Source organism: Salmo trutta, chromosome 27 (genome assembly GCF_901001165.1).
Source record: "Salmo trutta chromosome 27, fSalTru1.1, whole genome shotgun sequence".
NCBI classification, from domain to species: Eukaryota; Metazoa; Chordata; class Actinopteri; order Salmoniformes; family Salmonidae; genus Salmo; species Salmo trutta.
The window spans coordinates 31,096,110-31,117,770 of NC_042983.1; the positions used below are offsets into that span (position 1 = coordinate 31,096,110).

The following is a 21,661-nucleotide window of genomic DNA, read 5'->3' on the forward strand; positions in this document are numbered from 1 at the left end:
GCCACTGTGTTGGCCCCAATGCTGCGGAAATGTTTTGGTACCCTTCCCCAGATCTGTGACTTGACACAATCCTGACTCAGGGCTCTACAGGGCTTTGACATGCACTGTCAACTGTGGAACCTTATATAGACAGGTGTGTGCCTTTCCAAATCATGTCCAATTAATTGAATTTACCACAGGTGGACTCCAATCAAGTTGTAGAAACACCTCAAGGATGATCAATGGAAACAGGATGCACCTGAGCTCAATTTCAAGTCTCAAAGCAAAGGTTCTGAATACTTATGTAAATTACTTAGGTTTATATTTTTAATACAAATATTCTAAAACCCTTTTTTCACTTAGTCATCATGGGGTATTGTGTGTAGATTGCTGAGAAAAACTTTTTTTAAATTAATTTTAGAATAAGGCTGTAACGTAACAAAGTCAAGGGGTCTGAGTTCCTTCCGAAGGAACTGTATGTTATTTTTCTCTTAGAACACCTTGGATGCAGCAAGACATTTTGCATGGTTACTTCATTTTTATGGAGAATGATACCCATTATGTCTGAATTCCTAATGACTCACAGTGCCACCTACAACAGAACAGTACTACTCATGACCTTTCTCTTTTTAGCCCTGTGTCTCCATCACTGGTGAGCTTACTGCACCCTGCCAGGTCACTAAAGGCCAACTCCAGGCCTCATGTCAGTGGGGTGCTTGCTTTGGAGTTGACTTGACTGTGACCCAACAACAAACCCCACCATGGAGTTAGCCTGCCGGTGATGTTCCGGAGGGGCCCCACTGTAGCCTGAGATGGACACACACAGTCATGACAGCAGGGAGATGTGTAATGAGACCATAACAAAGTAAGCTCAAGATGTTACCAATCATTACTTCTGGTGTCTCCCTATTCACTTTGTGGTAGAGGCAATACAGCAGGTGTTCTGAGCTCTAAGGGGTGAGTAGTATGACTTTGTCTGCTTATTGAATGGTTAATTTGGATAAAATATGGAAATCAGTAATCATTTCACTCAGTTTAGACTGTTGTGCTAGTGTTTTCCTTGTGAATGGTTTGCTGGTGTGTACTGTATTTGTAGTATATCTACATAGTCTTGTATATAGTGTGACATATTTGTGAGTTTGCTAAGTTCTATCAGGAATCAAGGTAAGACCCAGATACAGACACGTTGAATAAACAATGGTTTAATAGTCCAAGGGGCAGGCAAGAGACAGGTCAAGGCAGGCAGGGGTCAATAATCCAGAGAAGGGGCAAGGGTACCGGTCGGCGGGCAGGCTCAGGGGCAGGCAGAGTGGTCAAGCAGGGGGGTACAGAGACGGGACAGGCGAGGATCAAAAACAGGAGGGTGAGAAAAAGAGAAGCTGAAAGGACAAACGCTGGTCAGCTTGACAAACAAGACAAACTGGCAACAGACTAACAGAGAACACAGGTATAAGTACACAGGGGATAATGGGGAAGATGGGCGACACATGGAGGGGGGTGGAGACAATCACAAAGACAGGTGAAACAGATCAGAGTTCTGTTCATTATGGTGTCCTTCTGTTAACCGTAACGTTTGACATCTTGAGAATGTCTTGGCTTGAACAACTCTATTTGAGTCAGATGATGACTATCTGATGGCTATAGTTATTGTGTGTGTGTGTGTGTCTGGACTTGTTTTCCTGTCATGTTGACAAGAATGTCCTGACAAGATATGAAACAAGAAAAAGTATTTAAAAAGTCAGGACATTTAAAAAGGCTATTTTAGGTTTAATTAAGGGATAGATTTAGTGTTTGGGGTTAAGGTTAAGGTAAAGGTTAGGGTTAGGGTAAAGGTTTAGGGTTAGGGTAAAGTTTAGGGTTAGGGGTTTGGGAAATTAGGATTTTGAATGGGAATACATTGTTACTACCCAAAGGAAGGAAGTGTGAAGATTTATGGCAGTCTTTTTGTATATATTTGAATATATTTGTATATATTAAGAATGTGAGAAGGAACAGGATAACATTTCTTGGTCTATTCATTAAGACGAGATCAAATCAGATAATGAATGTAATTATGTTAAATCTAGAACATACCGATATGTTTGACAGGAAATGCATTGCACGCTTATTTGGTCTTTTTTTCCCAGGGCTCTGGTCAAAAGTAGCACACTATATGGGGAATAGGGTGCCATCTTGGACACAGGGTAGGTGTTAGGGGGTTGATCTGTTTTTTGTTGTTGTTGCTAAAACACACTCCACTCAACACGAACTCCAACAGCTGATGGATTGGCTGGCTATGTGTCTCTGTGGAGAGAGTTAAACACAACAGGAAAAGTCATCATTCTGCTGGGGCATTTTTCCCTGAGAGGAGTGTGCCTGAACAGTCAAGCTCAGATCTCACTATCTCAGCCCTCAGCCTGTTATTTTACCAAATGCTTTTCCTCGTTCGTATTCGCTGGAAACACTTCACCAAGAAAGTATACGCTGTTCCCAAGTTTGTTGAACATTGAGCATTTTAAAACATTTAATCTCTAAAATAATATACTAGCCAAAACAACAATGCAAAATTGTTTCCTTTTTCAAAGTTAAATATCATTGTAAAATATGTTATATATATACTAGGCCTATGTGAATGTAATAGCCTACTCAATATTGTGTGTAGAGAAAAATAAAGTTATTGTTCTATGATTAAGCAATAAGGCACGAGGGGGTGTGGTATATGGCCAATATACCACTGCTAATGGGTGTTCTTAGGCACCACGTAACGCAGAGTACCTGGACATAGCCCTTTACCGTGGTATATTGGCAATACACCACAAACCCCCGAGGTGCCTTATTGCTATTATAAACTGTTTACCAACCTAATTACAGCAGTAAAAATAAACGTTTGGTCATACCAGTGGTACAAGGTCTTATATACAACAGCTTTCTGCCAATCAACATTTAGGGCTCAAGGATGGGGGCACAATAATAGGTCTACACAATAGGCTGTCGCTGATTCTTGAAGCCATACTGGGAATCCCCCTTGGAGGGTCCCCATCATAGGTTGTGGTAAGCACACTAGCAATGGTTGTGGGACTAAACACAGTAAACGGAAGGTATTGTGAATCTGAATTCACGTCCGGATTTCACGAAGTCGGCGGTGACATCGCTGGATTTCGACCAAGGCTAGAACTGTCCCTTTCACTAGAGCATATGTTTGGCTTCTTGATCTGTGATAGGCCGATATTGCTGTTGGGAAGATTCGCTGGTATGAGCTAACATGGAAACCAAACCATTCCTTTCTTTTGGTAAGTTTCATCCGATATAAAATGTGACATTACAATTTGTTATTGCCACTGGTCCTTCCATTGCAAAGACTTCTGGAACACTGTTGTTGTGGCACATTTGATAACATCAGTCATCATGACATAGAGAAAGTAGCCTAATAGGCGAGTCGATTATCGTTGAAGGATAAACTTTTATGCGAGATACTTTGTAACCAATTTGTAATACATTATGGTATGAACAGTTGATGATGATTACAACATAGAGGACACATTAAAACGTTTAGAGTAATACATGCTCGGCAGGAAGACATTTCAATCCAGGACGTGCGATAATAACGTGTAAATATGAGTGTGAATATGAAGATTTGGCAAACTGATTATTGCATAAACCAACAATGATCATTCAGCATTTCGTTTTTCCAGGCTACCTTTATTTAGATAATCCATTCAGAAAAACGTACCCTGTTATAATGTATTCTCAATAATACAAAATAAAAAAATCTCAATAGCTTGATATATACATATAAATCTTGTTTTTATTTCAGAATATCTAGGAAGGTATTAACTGGCATTCTGATACTTATTTTTAACAGAACTCTCTGGTGAGAAGTAGTTTGTTGTTGTTGCTGTTGTTGAGAGTTGTTCACTCCCCTGCTATCATTTTAGAAACAGTATACACTAGGCTATACTATTTCCCTCGAAATATGAACTTATTCTACAAGTACAATATTGTTTCATCACCACTATTCTCTTTTATGTGTATTAATTCAGCTGTTTGTGTGTGTCAGATGTTTTTCTTGACCCCTCTTCCCAGTTGACTGGACAGAGCTGATCTTTCACCGTGTTGCCTATATGGAAGACCATTCCTAGATGGACTCCATGTTGTAGCTATTTAACTTTTACAGGCTGCGAGAGCACTAGCTAGATTTCCACAAGGAAGCCACACACCTAGTCCATATCCTCCCAAGTCCATGGTCGTTGCTAAATACGCCCTTCAACCTGGAAGGGCGTATTTAGTCAGTCAAGACCCCATCATTTAAACAGAACAATGATGTTTTACAGCATGGCAGGTCTGTGTCTAAGGTGAAGTTTGGTCCATTGTGAAGGTCTGCAGCTGTCCCTTTTATTTTGTTGAGGTTTAAAGGGGAACTTAATTGCTTTAGGTCAATGTTTCACAGACAACCACAAGTCCCAGGCCAGTCCGTCTACAAAAACAATGCCAGCACCAGCAGCATGCTCCTCATTGCACTGTAGCCTACAGTGTACTCGGAGGCAAACTACAGACGATGGATGGTTTGCTGGTAATTTCAAAATAAGAGCTTTAATAAGATATCTGAGTTCTGTTTTATTATGGGCGTATTTTGTCATGAAGTTTACCGGTAAACTGCACAATGTATGTGATGAACATGATTTGCAAGTGGATTGCAAGTGGCAGTATTGGGGACTCACATTGGAACTCACCTTCCTGAATATTAATTGCATTATTCTGATTATTTTGCTCATTGCTGACTGCATTTTGCTTTTGCATTGTCAACCTATGAACAAGAGACAGATGAACAGCTAGTTGAGGTGATATATGTGTCTGACATCAGTGCAGTGAGCATTCCGCTGTCAGTGACTGACTGCACAGACTAAATGGTTTTCTCCATCTCTGGTAAAAGTGAGTGAGGACCAGCCAGGCTCAGCCAACAGATAGTAACCTGGCTGTTCTTCTGTAATGGCCTCAGGATGAAAGCACTACTGTGGTGATTGGGTATGCTGTGAGATCCCTTGTCAAGATATTCGATCATGAGCTCAGAGCTCAATATTTCTTCTGGTGCACCTGAGGTTCAACCTGTGATGGAATCTGGCTCAGGGAACACGCACTGTACAACAATCAACTGTGTGTCTGCGTGTGTGTGTGAGTGTGTGCAATTGCCTGTGTTCCTGTTTTTGGAATTATTGTTATTGTTCTGTTTTTACCAAAGAGAGTGAAATTGATATACTCTCATGAGGCAGATTTGTTATCCAATGGTATAAGCTGCTTTGCTACAGTATGTATTAACTGTAAATGAGCTGTATTACGGTAAATGAGCTAACAGCTTCTCCCTAATATTGTACTAGAAGGCAGCAGAAGGGGAATTGTTTTGGCCATGAAATTTATTAATGAAAGGATCAGGAGAGAGAGGGAAGTCTGGACACTGTGTATTAAATGATTCCCTGTCTCAGTCTATGTCAAAGGAACTTTGTGTCTTTAAAAAAATGAAATCTCACAAAAAAAAACATTTTTTTTAGAAGAGAACATTGTCTCTGTATTATTGAGAGACTTGTGTCTTACATAAGGCATGGCCAAAACCTAGGATCTGTTTTGCCTTTTATATCATAATGAATAAGATTATACAGCATCTACAGGGTGGAACCTGATCCTAGATCAACACTCCTTCCCCGAGATGCCTTGTGTATACGGGTCGGGTCCTGAGAAAGGCAGAGAGGGCGGGGCTATTCAGAGCAGAGCTGACTCGAAGAATGAGTTGAGGAATAAACCCTGACCATGAAGTTGAACCTGGGGTCAAAACTTCCCCTGCCTGGATCACATGCTATGGGGTATAGGCACGCACACACACGCGCACACCATTTTTTCCACTGTCTTTTCTCTCTTGCTGCATCAGCTCAGATTTCACAGCTTGGATATTGTGCCTCCAATGTCATTCTAGAGAATTTGGCAGTACACTCTTAGAAAAAAAGGTGCTATCTAGAACCGAAATGGTATCTTTGGCTGTCCCCATAGAATAACCCTTTGAAGAAGACTTTTTGGTTCCAGGTAGAACCCGTTTGGTTCCAGGAAGAACTTTATTGGGTTCCATGTAAAACTGTTTCCCCAGAGGGTTCTACATGGAACCCAAAATAGTTCTACCTGGAACCAAAAAGGGTTATCCTATGGGGACAGCCGAAGAACCGTTTGGGAACCCTTTTGCCTAAAAGTGTAGATAGTATAGCATGGGGTTTAAAGCTGGTGAATGACCTATTACATTCAAAGAGCTGCATTGTCAGCATCAGCAGTATGCACTCCGTCTTTACTGTGACAAAGATACTTTTTATTTTCAATAAGATAATTGTTTAAAGATTTTTTTATGGGTATGCTCATTGTTGCTTCTTTCTAATTAGGCCTTCAGACCAGAATATGGGTGCAAAGAGCTAACATAGTTTCTTTGGACAAGGTCATCCAAAAATCCTTCATCTAAACTCGGCTTGCCAACACTTCTAAGTAAAGTTCAATACATCTGCACTCTCAAAAAGCCTACCTACAACACATAAGACAACACAATAGGTCACTTAATGATTGGCATCTTGTGAAATGGAAATGTTGGAGAGTCCTGCTTCCACTCTTCTGTAATGTAGCCATCGGCTTAACAAAAGACACTTGAAGGCGACTTCTTATCAAATGGTCACACAACGACAATAGAGGACACTGCTGTAGGTCTGTCCCTCCAGCCATGCTCTGTTTATGACGTTATTGATGTATTGGACTACACCGCTGAACTCTGACCCCCTGTCTTGATTATCTTGGAAACCAAATACAAGTCCAGGCAGGATGATTCTATTCCAAGAAAGCAACAACACAAGCAGAGGTCTCGTAAACCTGGCTCTTTAAAGGAAGGAAGTGTCACTGAAATCAATAAAATCAAACAGAATGTTTTCCTTGGAGTGTTTTCCTTGGAGTGTTTGCCTTGGAGTGCTTTCTTTGGAGTGTTTTCATTGCAGTGTAAAGATACCTTAATAGAAAATGACTCAAGTAAAAGTGAAAGTCACCCAGTAAATTACTACTTGAGTAAAAGTCTAAAAGTATTTGGTTTTAAATATACGTAAGTATTAAGAGTAAAAGTATTGTCACGTCCTGGCCAGTATATAAGGTTAATTGTTTTGTAATTTGGTCAGGGCGTGACAGAGGGTATTTGTTTTATGTGGTTCAGGGTGGTGTGTTTGGTTAAGGGGTGTTTGATTTAGTATTTCCGGGGTTTTGGTTTATAGTCTGTTTATGTATTTCTATGTCTAGTCTGGTGAGTGTGTTTCTATGTTGGTTAATTGGGGTTGGGACTCTCAGTTGAAGGCAGGTGTTGTCTATCTGCCTTTGATTGAGAGTCCCATATATAAGGGTGTGTTTGTGATTTGTGGGTGATTGTTCTGTGTTCAGCCCTAGGCTTTGCCAGACTGTTTGTTGTTCGTTCGTTTTCGTGTTTTGGAGTGTTCTTTTGATAGTTAAATAAAAGTCAAAATGAGCATACACGTACCTGCTGCATTTTGGTCCGCTTTCACCGACGACAATCGTGACAAGTATGAATAATTTAAAGCAAACCAGACGGCACAATTTATAATTTTTTTTTAAATTACAGATAGCCAGGGGCACACCAACAGTCAGACATAATTTACATACGATGCATTTGTGTTTAGTGAGTCCGCCAGATCAGAGGCAGTAGGGATGACCAGGGAGGTTCTGTTGATAAGTGTGTGAATTGGACCATTTTCTGTCCTGCTAAGCATTCAAAATGTAACAAGTACTTTTGGGGGTCAGGGAAAATATTATTTTCTAGTGAAGTAAAAGTAAAAGTAGTAAAAAATATAAATAGTAAAGTACAGATACCCCCAAAATCTACTTAAGTTGTGCTTAAAAGTATTTTTACTTAAGTACTTTACACCACTGAGTGTTTTACTTGGAGTGTTTTCCTTGTGTCTAGAGGCCATTTCAGTAGCACACCTATCACTGATAAGAACGTCTTTGAAGTGCTTCCAATCCCTAGATCCCAATAAAAAAGGTTATATTTTTTGACCTTTTTGTTTTGTTTTACTGCACCCACTGGCCTTTGTTCTTGTTTTATTCTCAATGTATTGAACTAAAGTATGTTACTTGAAATGTATGTAAATATAATTGGCTTATGCCTGATTGAACTACCTTCCACTTGATAAAGGTACTAGATGGGTGGACTCATCAGCTGTTGTGAGATTTCTGTTTTCATTGTGCATGTGAGCTCTGCTGTGTTCTGAAGAGAATTCCTCATCCAGTGGGATTAATAGTCCTTTCCCATGTGATATGCCCCTACAGGCTTCCTCAAGAGCCAGTGCTCGGTAGCCCCACCTCCTCAGCGATGGTGCCCGGGGGAGACAGGCGGCTCGCCCAAAGCATGCTTGTGCCAAACAGGCATTTGCCCACTTCACCAGCACAGGAGAACCACAGGTAAAGGAACACACCTTTTATAAACCCCCTAGCAGGAACACAGCTGTGATAAACCCCCTAGCAGGAACACAGCTGTGATAAACCCCCTAGCAGGAACACAGCTTTGATAAACCCCCTAGCAGGAACACAGCTGTGATAAACCCCCTAGCAGGAACACAGCTTTGATAAACCCCCAAGCAGGAACACACCTGTGATAAACCCCCTAGCAGGAACACAGCTGTGATAAACCCCCTAGCAGGAACATACCTGTGATAAACCCCCTAGCAGGAACATACCTGTGATAAACCCCCTAGCAGGAACATACCTGTGATAAACCCCCTAGCAGGAACACACCTGTGATAAACCCCCGAGCAGGAACACACCTGTGATGAACCCCCTAGCAGGAACACACCTGTGATAAACCCCCTGGCAGGAACACACCTGTGATAAACCCCCTGGCAGGAACACACCTGTGATAAACCCCCTGGCAGGAACACACCTGTGATAAACCCCCTAGCAGGAACACACCTGTGATAAACCCCCGAGCAGGAATACACCTGTGATAAATCCCCTGGCAGGAACACACCTGTGATAAACCCCCAAGCAGGAACACACCTGTGATAAACTCCCTAGCAGGAACACACCTGTGATAAACTCCCTAGCAGGAACACACCTGTGATAAACCCCCTGGCAGGAACACACCTGTGATAAACCCCCTGGCAGGAACACACCTGTGATAAACCCCCTAGCAGGAACACACCTGTGATAAACCCCCTAGCAGGAACACACCTGCGATAAACCCCCTGGCAGGAACACACCTGTGATAAACCCCCTGGCAGCAACACACCTGTGATAAACTCCCTAGCAGGAACACACCTGTGATAAACTCCCTAGCAGGAACACACCTGTGATAAACCCCCGGGCAGGAACACACCTGTGATAAACCCCCTGGCAGGAACACAGCTGTGATAAACCCCCGAGCAGGAACACACCTGTGGTAAACCCCCTAGCAGGAACACACCTGTGGTAAACCCCCTGGCAGGAACACACCTGTGATAAACCCCCTGGCAGGAACACACCTGTGATAAACCCCCTGGCAGGAACACACCTGTGATAAACCCCCTGGCAGGAACACACCTGTGATAAACCCCCTAGCAGGAACACACCTGTGATAAACCCCCTGGCAGGAACACACCTGTGATAAACCCCCTAGCAGGAACACACCTGTGATAAACCCCCTAGCAGGAACACACCTGTGATAAACCCCCTGGCAGGATTACACCTGTGATAAACTCCCTGGCAGGAACACACCTGTGATAAACCCCCTAGCAGGAACACACCTGTGATAAACCCCCTAGCAGGAACACACCTGTGATAAACCCCCTGGCAGGAACACACCTGTGATAAACTCCCTAGCAGGAACACACCTGTGATAAACCCCCGAGCAGGAACACACCTGTGATAAACCCCCTGGCAGGAACACACCTGTGATAAACCCCCTGGCAGGAACACACCTGTGATAAACCCCCTGGCAGGAACACACCTGTGATAAACCCCCTAGCAGGAACACACCTGTGATAAACCCTCTGGCAGGAACACACCTGTGATAAACCCCCTAGCAGGAACACAGCTGTATTAAACCCCCTGGCAGGAACACACCTGTGCATCACTTATACAATTTCTGTTTGTCTCACCTGTATCAACCAGTTACTGTTGTATATACATGTATATGATATAATGTAAAATAGTGTCTGCATTGGGCATTTTTGGTTTGTAATTGTACATGATTAATAATGATAACAGTATGTAAACATGATTGGAAATGTAATCATTCAATTACTTTACATGGAACTGACAAATCAATACAATTTTCCAGAAAAACAACACAAAAACATGACTGGCAGGGTATTCTAGTGGAGCGTGGTGGTATCAACTACCTTATATTTTTATTTTTAGGATTTTTAATATTCAACCTCTTGGTGGACTTTTTTGTTGTTGTCTTTGCCTGAAAACTGTGTCAACTACAAATAATATTTTCCTATGTCGACATCCCAATGGGCACACACTAGTTGCATCAACGTTTTTCCACACAATTTATATGAAATTACGTTGAACCAACATGGAATAGATGTTGAATTGACATCTGTTCCCAGTGGGATGTTACAACACAGCCTGAGCTGAGTTCTCTTTCACAGCCCTCACAGTCCCATCTGATGTGTGAAAAAATCCAGTAATTACCTATCAAATGCAACTGGTAGAATGTTGATTCAGTAAAACATATTCATCCACATAAACACTTATCTGACATCTAAATAACAGATAAAACTAGTCATGAGCCTTGATTAGAGTTTCATCTAGTCATTGGTTTGTTGAACTGCGTTTAAACGGTTTGTACAGAACCGAATCGCTTCTATTGCCTTGTTATAGTTCCTGAGGTGTTCATTTGCTATGGAAAGTCCCAATGATAACATGCTATCTGCGGTTCAGAATAGACAAGAGGATGATGGGAACCTCCAGAGGGCATGCAGATGACTTTAACACTTCTCTGTGATGTGGTGGGTTGACATGTCTCACACACAGCCTTGAGAGGATTCTTTCTCCGAGGACTGAGAATAGCGCAGCAATCCAAACTTGGAAGAACTTTTGTCACCTGAAACCAAACAAAGCCGTGGGGAGGGGAGACTACATTACATGCACATGTTGTCGCGACTTCCGCCGAAGTCGGTCCCTCTCCTAGTTCGGGCGGCGTTCGGCGGTCGACGTCACCGGCTTTCTAGCCATCGCCGATCCACTTTTCATTTTCCATTTGTTTTTTCTTTGTCTTACACACCTGGTTTCAATCCCCCAATTACTTGTTCATTATATAACCCTCTGTTCCCCCATGTTTGTTTGTGAGTAATTGTTTGTCTTGTATACGGTCCGTTGTTGTGGGCTCGGTATATTGTGTTGTATTTGTGAATACTTGAGTAAATATGTTGATTACTCATATCTTCTGTCCTGCGCCTGCCTCTCTACACCAGCTACACACAGGCCGATTACACGTGTATAAAAACTACACATGAGAAAGGTCTGCACAAACCAGAAGGTTTAATGCAATGTTTCAGTTACTGGGTAAAGCAGAATGGGCGAATGGAATATCTGGGCTGACCTACAGTGCATTCGGAAAGTATTCAGACGCCTTGACTTTTTCCACATTTTGTTACGTTACAGCCTTATTCTAAAATTGATTAAATAAACAATTTTCCTCATCAATCTACACATAATACCCTATCATGACAAAATAAAAACAGGTTGTTTGAAATTGACAGAGCATGTCAGAGCAAAAACCAAGCCATGAGGTTGAAAACTTGTCAGTAGAGCTCTGAGATAGGATTGTGTCGAAGCAAAGATCTGGGGAATGGTATCAAAAAATGTCTGTGGCATTGAAGGTCCCCAAGAACACAATGGGCAATCGGGGAAAAGTGAGCAATCGGGGGAGAAGGGCCTTTGTCAGGGAGGTGACCAATAACCCAATGGTCACTCTGACAGAGGTTCAGAGTTCCTCATCTCTGCAGCACTCCACCAATCAGGCCTTTATGGTAGAGTGGCCATAAGGAAGCCACTCCTCAGTATAAGGCACATGACAGCCCGCTTGGAGTTTGCCAAAAGTCAAGGACTCTCTGACCATGAGAAACAACATTCTCTGGTCTGATGAAACCAAGATTGAACTCTTTGGCCTGAATGCTAAGCGCCACGTCTGGAGGAAACCTGGCACCATACCTACGGTGAAGCATGGTGGTGGCAGCATCATGCTGTGGGGATGTTTTTCAGTGTCAGGGACTGGGAGACTAGGCAGGATCGAGGGAAAGATGAACGGAGCAAATTACAGAGAGATCCTTGATGAAAATCTGCTCCAGAGCACTAAGGACCTCAAACTGGGGCGAAAGTTAACCTTCCAAAAGGACAATGACCTTAACCACACAGCCTAGACAACGCAGGAGTGGCTTCAGGAAAAGTCTCTGAATGTCCTTGAGTGGCTCAGCCAGAGCTCGGACTTGAACCTGTTCGAACATCTCTGGAGAGACCTGAAAATAGCTGGCAGCAACGCTCCCATCCAATCTGACAGAGTTTGAGAGCATCTGCAGAGAAAAATTGGAGAAACTCCCCAAATACAGGTATGCCAAGCTTGTAGCGTAATACCCAAGAAGACTCAAGGTTGTAATCGCTGCCAAAAGTGCTTCAACAAAGTACTGAGTGAAGTGTCTGAATACTTCTTTTTTTTATACATTTACAAAAAAAATAGAAAAAAAATATTTTTGCTTCTTCATTATGAGTTATTGTGTGTAGATTGGTGAGGCAAAAAACGATGTAATACATTTTAGAATAAGGCTGTAACGTAACAACATTTGGAAAAAGTGAAGGTGTCTGAATACTTTCCAAATGCACTGTATGATTGGATGGGAGAGGAAGCCAATTTGAAGAGGGTTTCTTCCCAGCACTAGGCTTATGTTTTCCTGATGATGAGTGCCGCTGCCTGGGCTATAGTGAAAGCAGACTGGCAGCGCGGGGATAGCTTTCTACACATGCCTTCTTAGAGAAACACATCTTTACAGGAGAGGGAGACAAGTGATTTTGTGAGACAGTGTTTCCCCTATATGCATTTAGCGGAGGCTCACCGCCACTGCTAAATCGTGGTCGCCACTACAAAAAGTTTAATAAATAATAATCATCATTATTATTATTTGTTTATATATATTTTTTGGGATGGTAAATAGTTTTCAGTGTAAACTTAAAAGACTAAAATCAGATATAAAGTATGTAGAAAAGATAGTGGACCTATATATTTTTTAAATAAGAGAATCTTTGAGAACTAACAGTCCCCAAAATAACAACTAGACAGTCAGGGAGAATCTAAAATTCAAAAAATGGCATGGCATTGGGCCCCCATTGATTTTGTTATAATGTTTGAGTCACTCAGATAGCATAAGAACACTGTATAAGCCATGGTAAAATTTGTTTAAAACTGCACATTTTCTCTCAGCCCCATGGCAAAAAGTGTACAATTGAAGGAAATTAGCTTTAAAACAGAAGCGTTTTGTCTCTGCGGCCAAGAGGGCCTCTACAACTGCAGCATTGCCACCCCCCTCCCCCACACTAATGTTTCCAAGGGGAAACACTGAGGCAAGTGTGTGGTATAAGCGGCATATAACAATAGATGTTCTATTGGATTATGTGGGTACAACAACAATTACAGTACAATGTCCCTCTTTAGACTGCTATGGTGATGTCAGGGGTCAGGTTTCATGTAGTAGTGTCTGTCTGTGCTGCTTACAGCAGAGGATGGTTGGAGAGATGCAAGTGCAGTGGAGATGCCTCTACTGTGTCTATGCCAGGTCTTTATCAGACTCAGGTTCATTAGGGCACACAACTTATATGTATTTCTTTACTGTTTTGCAACAAATTGGACAAGTTCATGCAGTCCCTCCCTATTTTCAGTCCCAGGAGTCATTAGGGACGAATCATGTCACAGTTAAACTCAATCTCTTCACTGAAATTATATCTCTTTCCGAAACCATTCACTGGCTGCCATCTCTCCCTTTTAGTACATTATTCAACGAAATAGGTTGTTTATCCACATTTCTGGATAAACACATTTTGGATAAACACATTTCTGCCATGCCCATTTATTCAACTCCTTTTGGGTCCATTAATGTTTTTTTTTGGAACATATCATTAAAGCCCCCGTGCAGTCTTTGTGATTGTAATAAATTACTGTGTGTGTTTGTATGTGTTTGTTTAATGAAAATAACTCCAAAATATATTTTGTTTCATTTATTTCCCTGAGCCTCCTTTGGCCTTTTAAATGCCCAGTCTTATCATGTGGTCATTAGGAAACAAATTTGAAGATATTTACATACACAGCCCTGATTGGTTGATAGGAGGGCCCACACCTTACCCAGACGAACAGTCATTGGTCTAATATAATCAGATCACATTGTGATGGCATGATGTGGGTGTCACGACTTCCGCCGAAGTTGGTGCCTCTCCTTGTTCGGGCGGCGTTCGGCGGTCGACGTCACCGGCTTTCTAGCCGCCACCGATCTACATTTCATTGTCCATTTGTTTTGTCTTTATTGTACACACCTGGTTTCCATTCCATTATTATTTATTCCCTATTTAACCCTCTGGTTCCCACATGGTTTTGTGCGTGTTTGTTCGTTGTTAAGTGTTCGCTATTTCTGTGAGCTGGAGTATTTTCCCTGCGTGGAATTATTTTGTGGTTTATTCGAGTAAAATATGTTTTTTACTCAGTTCTGTGTCCTGCGCCTGACTCCGTCCAACCCGCTGCACATTGACACTTGACAGTGGGCCAACATGTCCATCCCACCTAAACAGGCTGAAATTCCAGGCATTTTTTTTTACCAACAGCTCTTACACAAAAAGAGCATTATGATCATTTTCACCATTTCAGAATGTTCATTCGACCTCATAGTGTGGATTTTAATATTTTTGGGACAAATCATGATTTTTAACTGCACTGCCTCTTTAATTACCTGCTTTCATAATTTGAGGTATTATGTTGTATGGAAAATATTATTTCAAAACCTTGTCCTCCCGGTTCCCACGACTCAGTCAGAATAACTGCTTAAAAACGGATAGTTTAGACTACAGTATAGAGACTAAGGGAGTTGAAGAGGTGATGGTTGCTGATGGTTTTGAAAGTAGGTTATTTCTTCTGCTAGGTGTAGGTGTGATAGTATGGGTGTAAATACAGCATGTGACTCCATGTCCATATAATGGAGGCAGGTGACAAGACACCCTCCCACATCACACCCACAGTGGCCTAGTGAAAATACATTTGGACTGAGCGGAGGTTAGTAACGATGACAGTAATGCGGACATTTAGTACATTTCCTTCACAACTCCCTTCAAGTGTTGTTTGGTGGTTGCCACAGGCTTATGTTGTGGAACCCAGGAAGAGTAGGTGCTGCTTCAGCAACAGCTACTGGGGATCCTAATAAAATACTAAAATGTTCTTGACATCGCATGAGCTAGATGTTCAGATACTGTACTGAGCTTTACACTGAGAGAGAGAGGATGGAATCCTTTCTGTAGGGATTTTCTTATTGAACACACACATCAGGGAAATCACCTTTAAAATAGGGATGGGAATTGCTAGGGACCTCACAATGCGATATTATCACGGTACTTAGGTACTGATACGATATCTATTGCGATTCTCACAATTCTATATGTATTGCGTTTAGATGTTCCAAACATGTTTCTCACCGTATGTCTGCTGCAGAGGGAAGTAGAGAGAGCCAATCAAAAAACATAATGGAAATAAAAGTGCTGAAAAGAAATTGTCTCCCTATTTAAAAAGAAGATGGAGAACAAGCTATAAAGTTTTGGTGCAGGTACAGCAAACTAGCGCACAAATAATATTGCGATATTGTCAAAACAACACGATACGATATATCGTCAAAAATAACATGTAACCGTATCGATTTTCCCCTCATCACTACTTTAAAAGTCAAGTCCAGTGGGATGTCGGCGTATTACGTTTTGTTTGAATCCCAGCCTAGACTATACAACACAAAGAAGACAGCACTTTCCTTCCTTCCCTCCTTCCCTCCATCCCATCATCCCTCCTAGAATAGCCCATAGCCCCAAGTCCTGGATGCACATTGAAATGAAGTCATACATTCCTCAACACAGTGTTAACATTAAAATAACAAGACTTGGCATAAATAACTAAATAAATCAGATCTGTGGACTCAGTGACTACATCATATTTACTGGTGATCCAGAATGCATAGTTGCCATGGGATCCATCTGCCCACATCATACTGAATCTCTAATGACATCAATGTTAGAGGAACGTAGTATTAGACGGTCACAGCATTGAATCTGTATTGTAGTGCAATTTCTCTCAAATATGTATCATTAGATATGTTGCAGTTGTTGCAATTCTATGAAGGTTTTGGTTTCACTTGCTGTTGGTCCCACCATTGCCTTCCCACCCTGACTCTCTGTTTGCCTACCCAGGTTTACGTGTGTGTGCATGTCCTGGCAGCCTAGCGGTTAGAGCGTTGGGCCAGTAACCAAAAGGTGTTTGTTTCGAATATCCAAGCCAACCAATGTAAAAAATCTTTTGATGTGCCCTTGAGCAAGGCAATTAACCATAATTTGCTCCAGGGGTGCTGTACTACTATGGCTGACCCTGTAAAACAACACATTTTACTGCACCTATCATACTACTATGGCTGACCCTGTAAAACAACACATTTCACTGCACCTATCATACTACTATGGCTGACCCTGTAAAACAACACATTTCACTGCACCTATCCGGTGTATGTAATGCCTTATTTTTCTTTACCTGTGCCTACATAGAGTAGTGCTGATTGCAGGCCTATGCTGGACAGACCTGAGTTTAAATAGTATTATTATTTTTCAAATTGGTTGAGCGTTTGATTGAGCCTACCTGTAAGTGCCAGATGTGCAGTCTTTGCACTTCTGGGACATTCCCATTGGTTTCATTTATTCACGCAAGTGCAATTGAGCGCAGTTGAAGTATTTGAGAAGGACACCAATGCTATTTGAAGCCAGCTGTGATGCTGGCAGAGAGCCAGGGCAGTGCCATAGGGGAATGAACACAGAGATGGAGAATAGGATCCATTTGCTGCACTGCCAGGCATTCACAGGGTCTCACAATTCCAGCTCCCACATATCCCACACTGAATAACTGGGGAATGTAGTGAGGGTGGGAAACCCAGCCCAAACCTGTCTGTCACACATGGGCACCATGCCAAGCTGGACAACTCAAACCAACCACAGAATTCTCACAGAAGGACACTCCCAGTTACATAACACTCAGGCTTACTAAAAAGGACCAGGGACACTCTAGCTTGTAAACTCTCTTAACACAGTGATTTATGTGACCAAAGTTCATGTTGACACAAATTACATTTATGCTGTTTGTCTACCCATGTTTTATTGTTTTTGTAAAGCTCATGTGTTTTTTTTATGTTGGTGTGTATAGCATTTGTGCCATGAATATAACAAATGTAACAGAGCCTATTAAATTAACTTTGAATTGAGGTGTTGACATTTCTATTTGATGGATTGGAATTTCAATAGGTTTGGACTGGTTGGTTTTTGCAGTACAAATGGTGGTTTTATTAACTACAGGCTAAATTGATATTCCCTCGTAGTGTGAGTATGTTTAATAAATGTGTCAATTTATTGTTTTAAGATTACACACACATATAGATTTGCCTTTCAGTAAATCCTGCTTAAGAATGTTTAAACTCAGGGATGGGCAACTGGCAGCCCACGACCCTCTTGAAGGCCCTAGGATAAATAAAATAAAAAAATCATTTTTTAAAAATTGAGTGGGGGTTCTCAGTCGTGGTCTCAACTTGCTGTTCCGAGTTCGAATAATAGAATCCACAAGGTGCAATTTCGAATCTTGGTTGTGCATCAGCAGTTTTTCCTCTTGGTATGTCAGTCACTGATAGTAGGTCAATTAGCCCATTTTTTAGATTGCTAAATTTGTTTAGAGCCAGTTACAGTATCTATCTTCCTTGTTATCATGGTCGATTTACCGGCAGGGGGCACCCCATTGATTTTGTTTGTCAGTCTCACTCAGATATCCTTTTGAAGGCTCTCGGATAAATACAATAAAATAAACCAATTAATATTATTATTAAAACATTTTTGGGGGGGAAATTATTTTTGTTAGTCAATCTCGCTTAGATATCATTTAAAAAAGTGCAAACATTTTACACCACACAGATAATATAATGTTGAAAGTGTAGCCCTGTCCATACCTGTTCTCTTGTCCACTTTTCTCAGAAGGTGTCTCGTTCCACATAGTTCAGTCTTTCTGTGGCAGGTAATACTATCCTGTACAGGAGGCTAGTTGAAGTGGGCAGTCTCCTATTCTGTTGTTGGATATATGGAGGGAAATCCTATAGAAGGGTTTAGAATGATTTAACACAACCAGCACAGGACACACTTTACGCTAATTTCCCCCCTTGCGTATCAGCAATGTAAGGTTTTGAATATACATTTCAGACCAGATTTCAAATACAGAAGCCATTGGAGCCCTGTGTTTTTATGGGATCAAATAATATGAGTGGGTTCATGTCTGTTATACAATATAATGATTCATTAAATGTTGGTTCACCAGCATGTCCACCCGAAGAGGGCTGCTTTGAATTTAGCGACACTGATGAAAATATGTTGGAGATGTGTGTATCAGGTGTACATCAACCTTGTTCCTGTCCTCCCTCTCTCTCACAGCCCCCTCCGGTCAGCTGTCCTCACCATCGCTCAGCTCACACCACGCCCATAGGGGAATGGGTGCTCACCCCTTGCACCCATCTTTGCTCATCCCGTCCTCTGTGAGCTCCTCAGGCCCTCCACACTCACCCATCTGCACCCTGAGCTCGCCCATCACCAGCCTGGCTTTGCCCTTTTCTGTCAATAGCCGTCCAGCGGGACACCACTCTACCTCCTTCAGCATGGGCTTCTGCCCGCAGGTAAGGCCTCCAACGCAACCTACCACCCCGACACCACACTCAATCACCTGCTCCTTGGACTTGCTTTTCCTTCCTTAGTTGGGGTCTTGAGAAGAGCTGACTTGGTGTATGGCTGGCCTGCTAGGTTTCCATTATAAATTCATATGATATAGTAATGGTCTTGACAAACTAGACGGTTATTTCCTATTTTTCATCTGTGTAATCAACTAAACCCTGAGTTATTCCTTTTGAAGAATAGTTGAACAGAACGGAGAGCTACGTTTAGATATCTTTTTCCACTTAAGCTGATGTACTGTACTGTCGCATAACACTATACTGTGCTAATGCATACAGTAGCATTAGGTTGTTAGCACAATACACTGTTCTGATGGTCTTCTCTGCCTGTGCAAATAGGAAGTTTATCATCAGCTTGTACTTCACTGTTACTTATTAAAGGCCTGGAAGCTTTCCAATAGTAAAACATTTCTAATGATACTCATTTAAACAGAGGACTCTTCTTCTTGCAGCTGTTATGGAAAATGCCAATATTTGTCATTTAACTTTAATTATGAATTAAGTCTTAAATCTGATGCAAGTCATGTTTTAATACTCAAATTGTATAGTCTACTTGTGTTATTATTGTAATTTTGGTCTCCAGGACCTGGGTTATGTTTTGCAGACTGTATATGGGTTATGTTTTGCAGGCTGTATATGGGTTATGTTTTGCAGGCTGTATATGGGTTATGTTTTGCAGGCTGTATATGGGTTATGTTTTGCAGGCTGTATATGGGTTATGTTTTGCAGACTGTATATGGGTTATGTTTTGCAGGCTGTATATGGGTTATGTTTTGCAGGCTGTATATGGGTTATGTTTTGCAGGCTGTATATGGGTTATGTTTTGCAGGCTGTATATGGGTTATGTTTTGCAGGCTGTATATGGGTTTTGTTTTGCAGGCTGTATATGGGTTATGTTTTGCAGGCTGTATATGGGTTATGTTTTGCAGGCTGTATATGGGTTATGTTTTGCAGGCTGTATATGGGTTATGTTTTGCAGGCTGTATATGGGTTATGTTTTGCAGGCTGTATATGGGTTATGTTTTGCAGGCTGTATATGGGTTATGTTACCATGGTCTAACTCAGTCACTGTTAAAAAAAACTTCTAAGGTCAAAGTTGGATGACATCACTCTGACCATGCCAGAGTGGGGAACAATATATGTAATGTACTGTATGTACAGTAGGGGAGACCAGGGTTGGAATGTGGAGTTGGTTGTCACAATCAACTCCATTATAAAGAAAATGTGTGGTTGGTTGTGGGTAATTTTGAGGTAACAGAATTACATCATGGGTCCATGATCTCTGCTAAACAGAAATGCATAGTTATTGATGTCATTCTCTTCATGGTGATGTATCCTGTATAGGTACACAAGGTAGAAAAACGTTGAATCCTCCTTTTCATGTTTGGGTATTATTCTCACACTGGCTACTATTCTAATGAGCTCTGCCCCCAAACAAGACCAAATTTGGTTGGTATGGACTGGACCAAATCTGTACCAATCATAGATGTCTATGTTTCACAGGTTTGGACATCACAGTAAAGCATCATAGAGCACAGTACAGCACAGTAGAATTCAGTACAGTATAGTAAAGTACAATACAGTCAATTATATTGTACTCTACTCTACTGTACTGTACTGAACTCTAATCTACATTACTCTACTATAATGTACTGAACTGTACTGTACTGTACTGTACTGAACTCTAGTCTACTGTACTGTACTTTACTGATCTCTAGTCTAGTCTGCTCTACTGCACTGTACTGTACTGAACTCTACTCTAGTCTACTCTACTGTACTGAACTCTATTCTACTGTACTGTACTTTACTGAACTCTAGTTGACTGAACTGTACTCTACAGTACTGTACTGTACTGCACTCTAAGGTACAGTACTGTTGTTTACTATATTGAACTCTACTGTACTGTACCGAACTCTACTCTACTCTACTCTACTCTACTCTACTCTACTCTACTGTACTATACTCTACTGTACTGTACTCTACAGAACTCTGCTCTACTGTACTCTATTTAACTTAACTCTACTGTACTCTACTGAGCTACACTCTACTGTACTGTGCAGTACTGTACTTAACTCTAGTCTACTCTACTGTACTGTACTGAACTGAACTCTACTTTAAAGTACAGTACTGTTCTTTACTGTATTGAATTCTACTCTACTGTACAGTACTGAACTCTACTCTACTCTACTGTACTGTACAATCAACTCCATTATGAACTCTACTCTACTCTACTGTACTGTACTGTACAGTACAGTACTGTACTGTACTGTACTTAACGCTAGTCTACTCTACTGTACAGTACTGAACTCTAGTCTACTGTACTGTACTGTACGTAACTCTAGTCTACTGTACTGTACTGTACTCTAAGGTACAGTACTGTTCTTTACTGTATTGAACTACTCTACTGTACTGAACTCTACAGAACTCTGCTCTACTGTACTGTATTTAACTGAACTCTACTGTACTCTACTGAGCTACACTCTACTGTACTGTACAGTACTGCACTTAGCTATAGTCTACTGTACTGTACTGTACTGTACTGTACTGTACTGTACTGTACTGTACTGAACTCTACTTTAAAGTACAGTACTGTTCTTTACTGTATTGAACTCTACTCTACTGTACAGTACTGAACTCTACTCTACTGTATTTAACTGAACTCT

At 41.4% G+C, this 21,661-nt stretch overlaps 1 protein-coding gene across 2 annotated transcripts in view; it reads left to right on the plus strand.

Annotated features, from left to right (window-relative positions):
• Positions 1-2,896: 2,896 nt before the first annotated feature.
• The window catches only part of LOC115164896 (retinoic acid receptor RXR-alpha-B), a 35,583-nt gene continuing 16,818 nt past the window's right edge, over positions 2,897-21,661 (plus strand). For both annotated transcript variants that reach the window (XM_029717799.1, XM_029717800.1), the window contains exons 1-3: positions 2,897-3,248; positions 8,305-8,436; positions 18,706-18,944. In XM_029717799.1, coding sequence (XP_029573659.1) covers positions 3,221-3,248; positions 8,305-8,436; positions 18,706-18,944 — 399 coding nt within the window. In that variant the 5' untranslated portion in view covers positions 2,897-3,220. The remainder of the gene's footprint in view (positions 3,249-8,304; positions 8,437-18,705; positions 18,945-21,661) is intronic.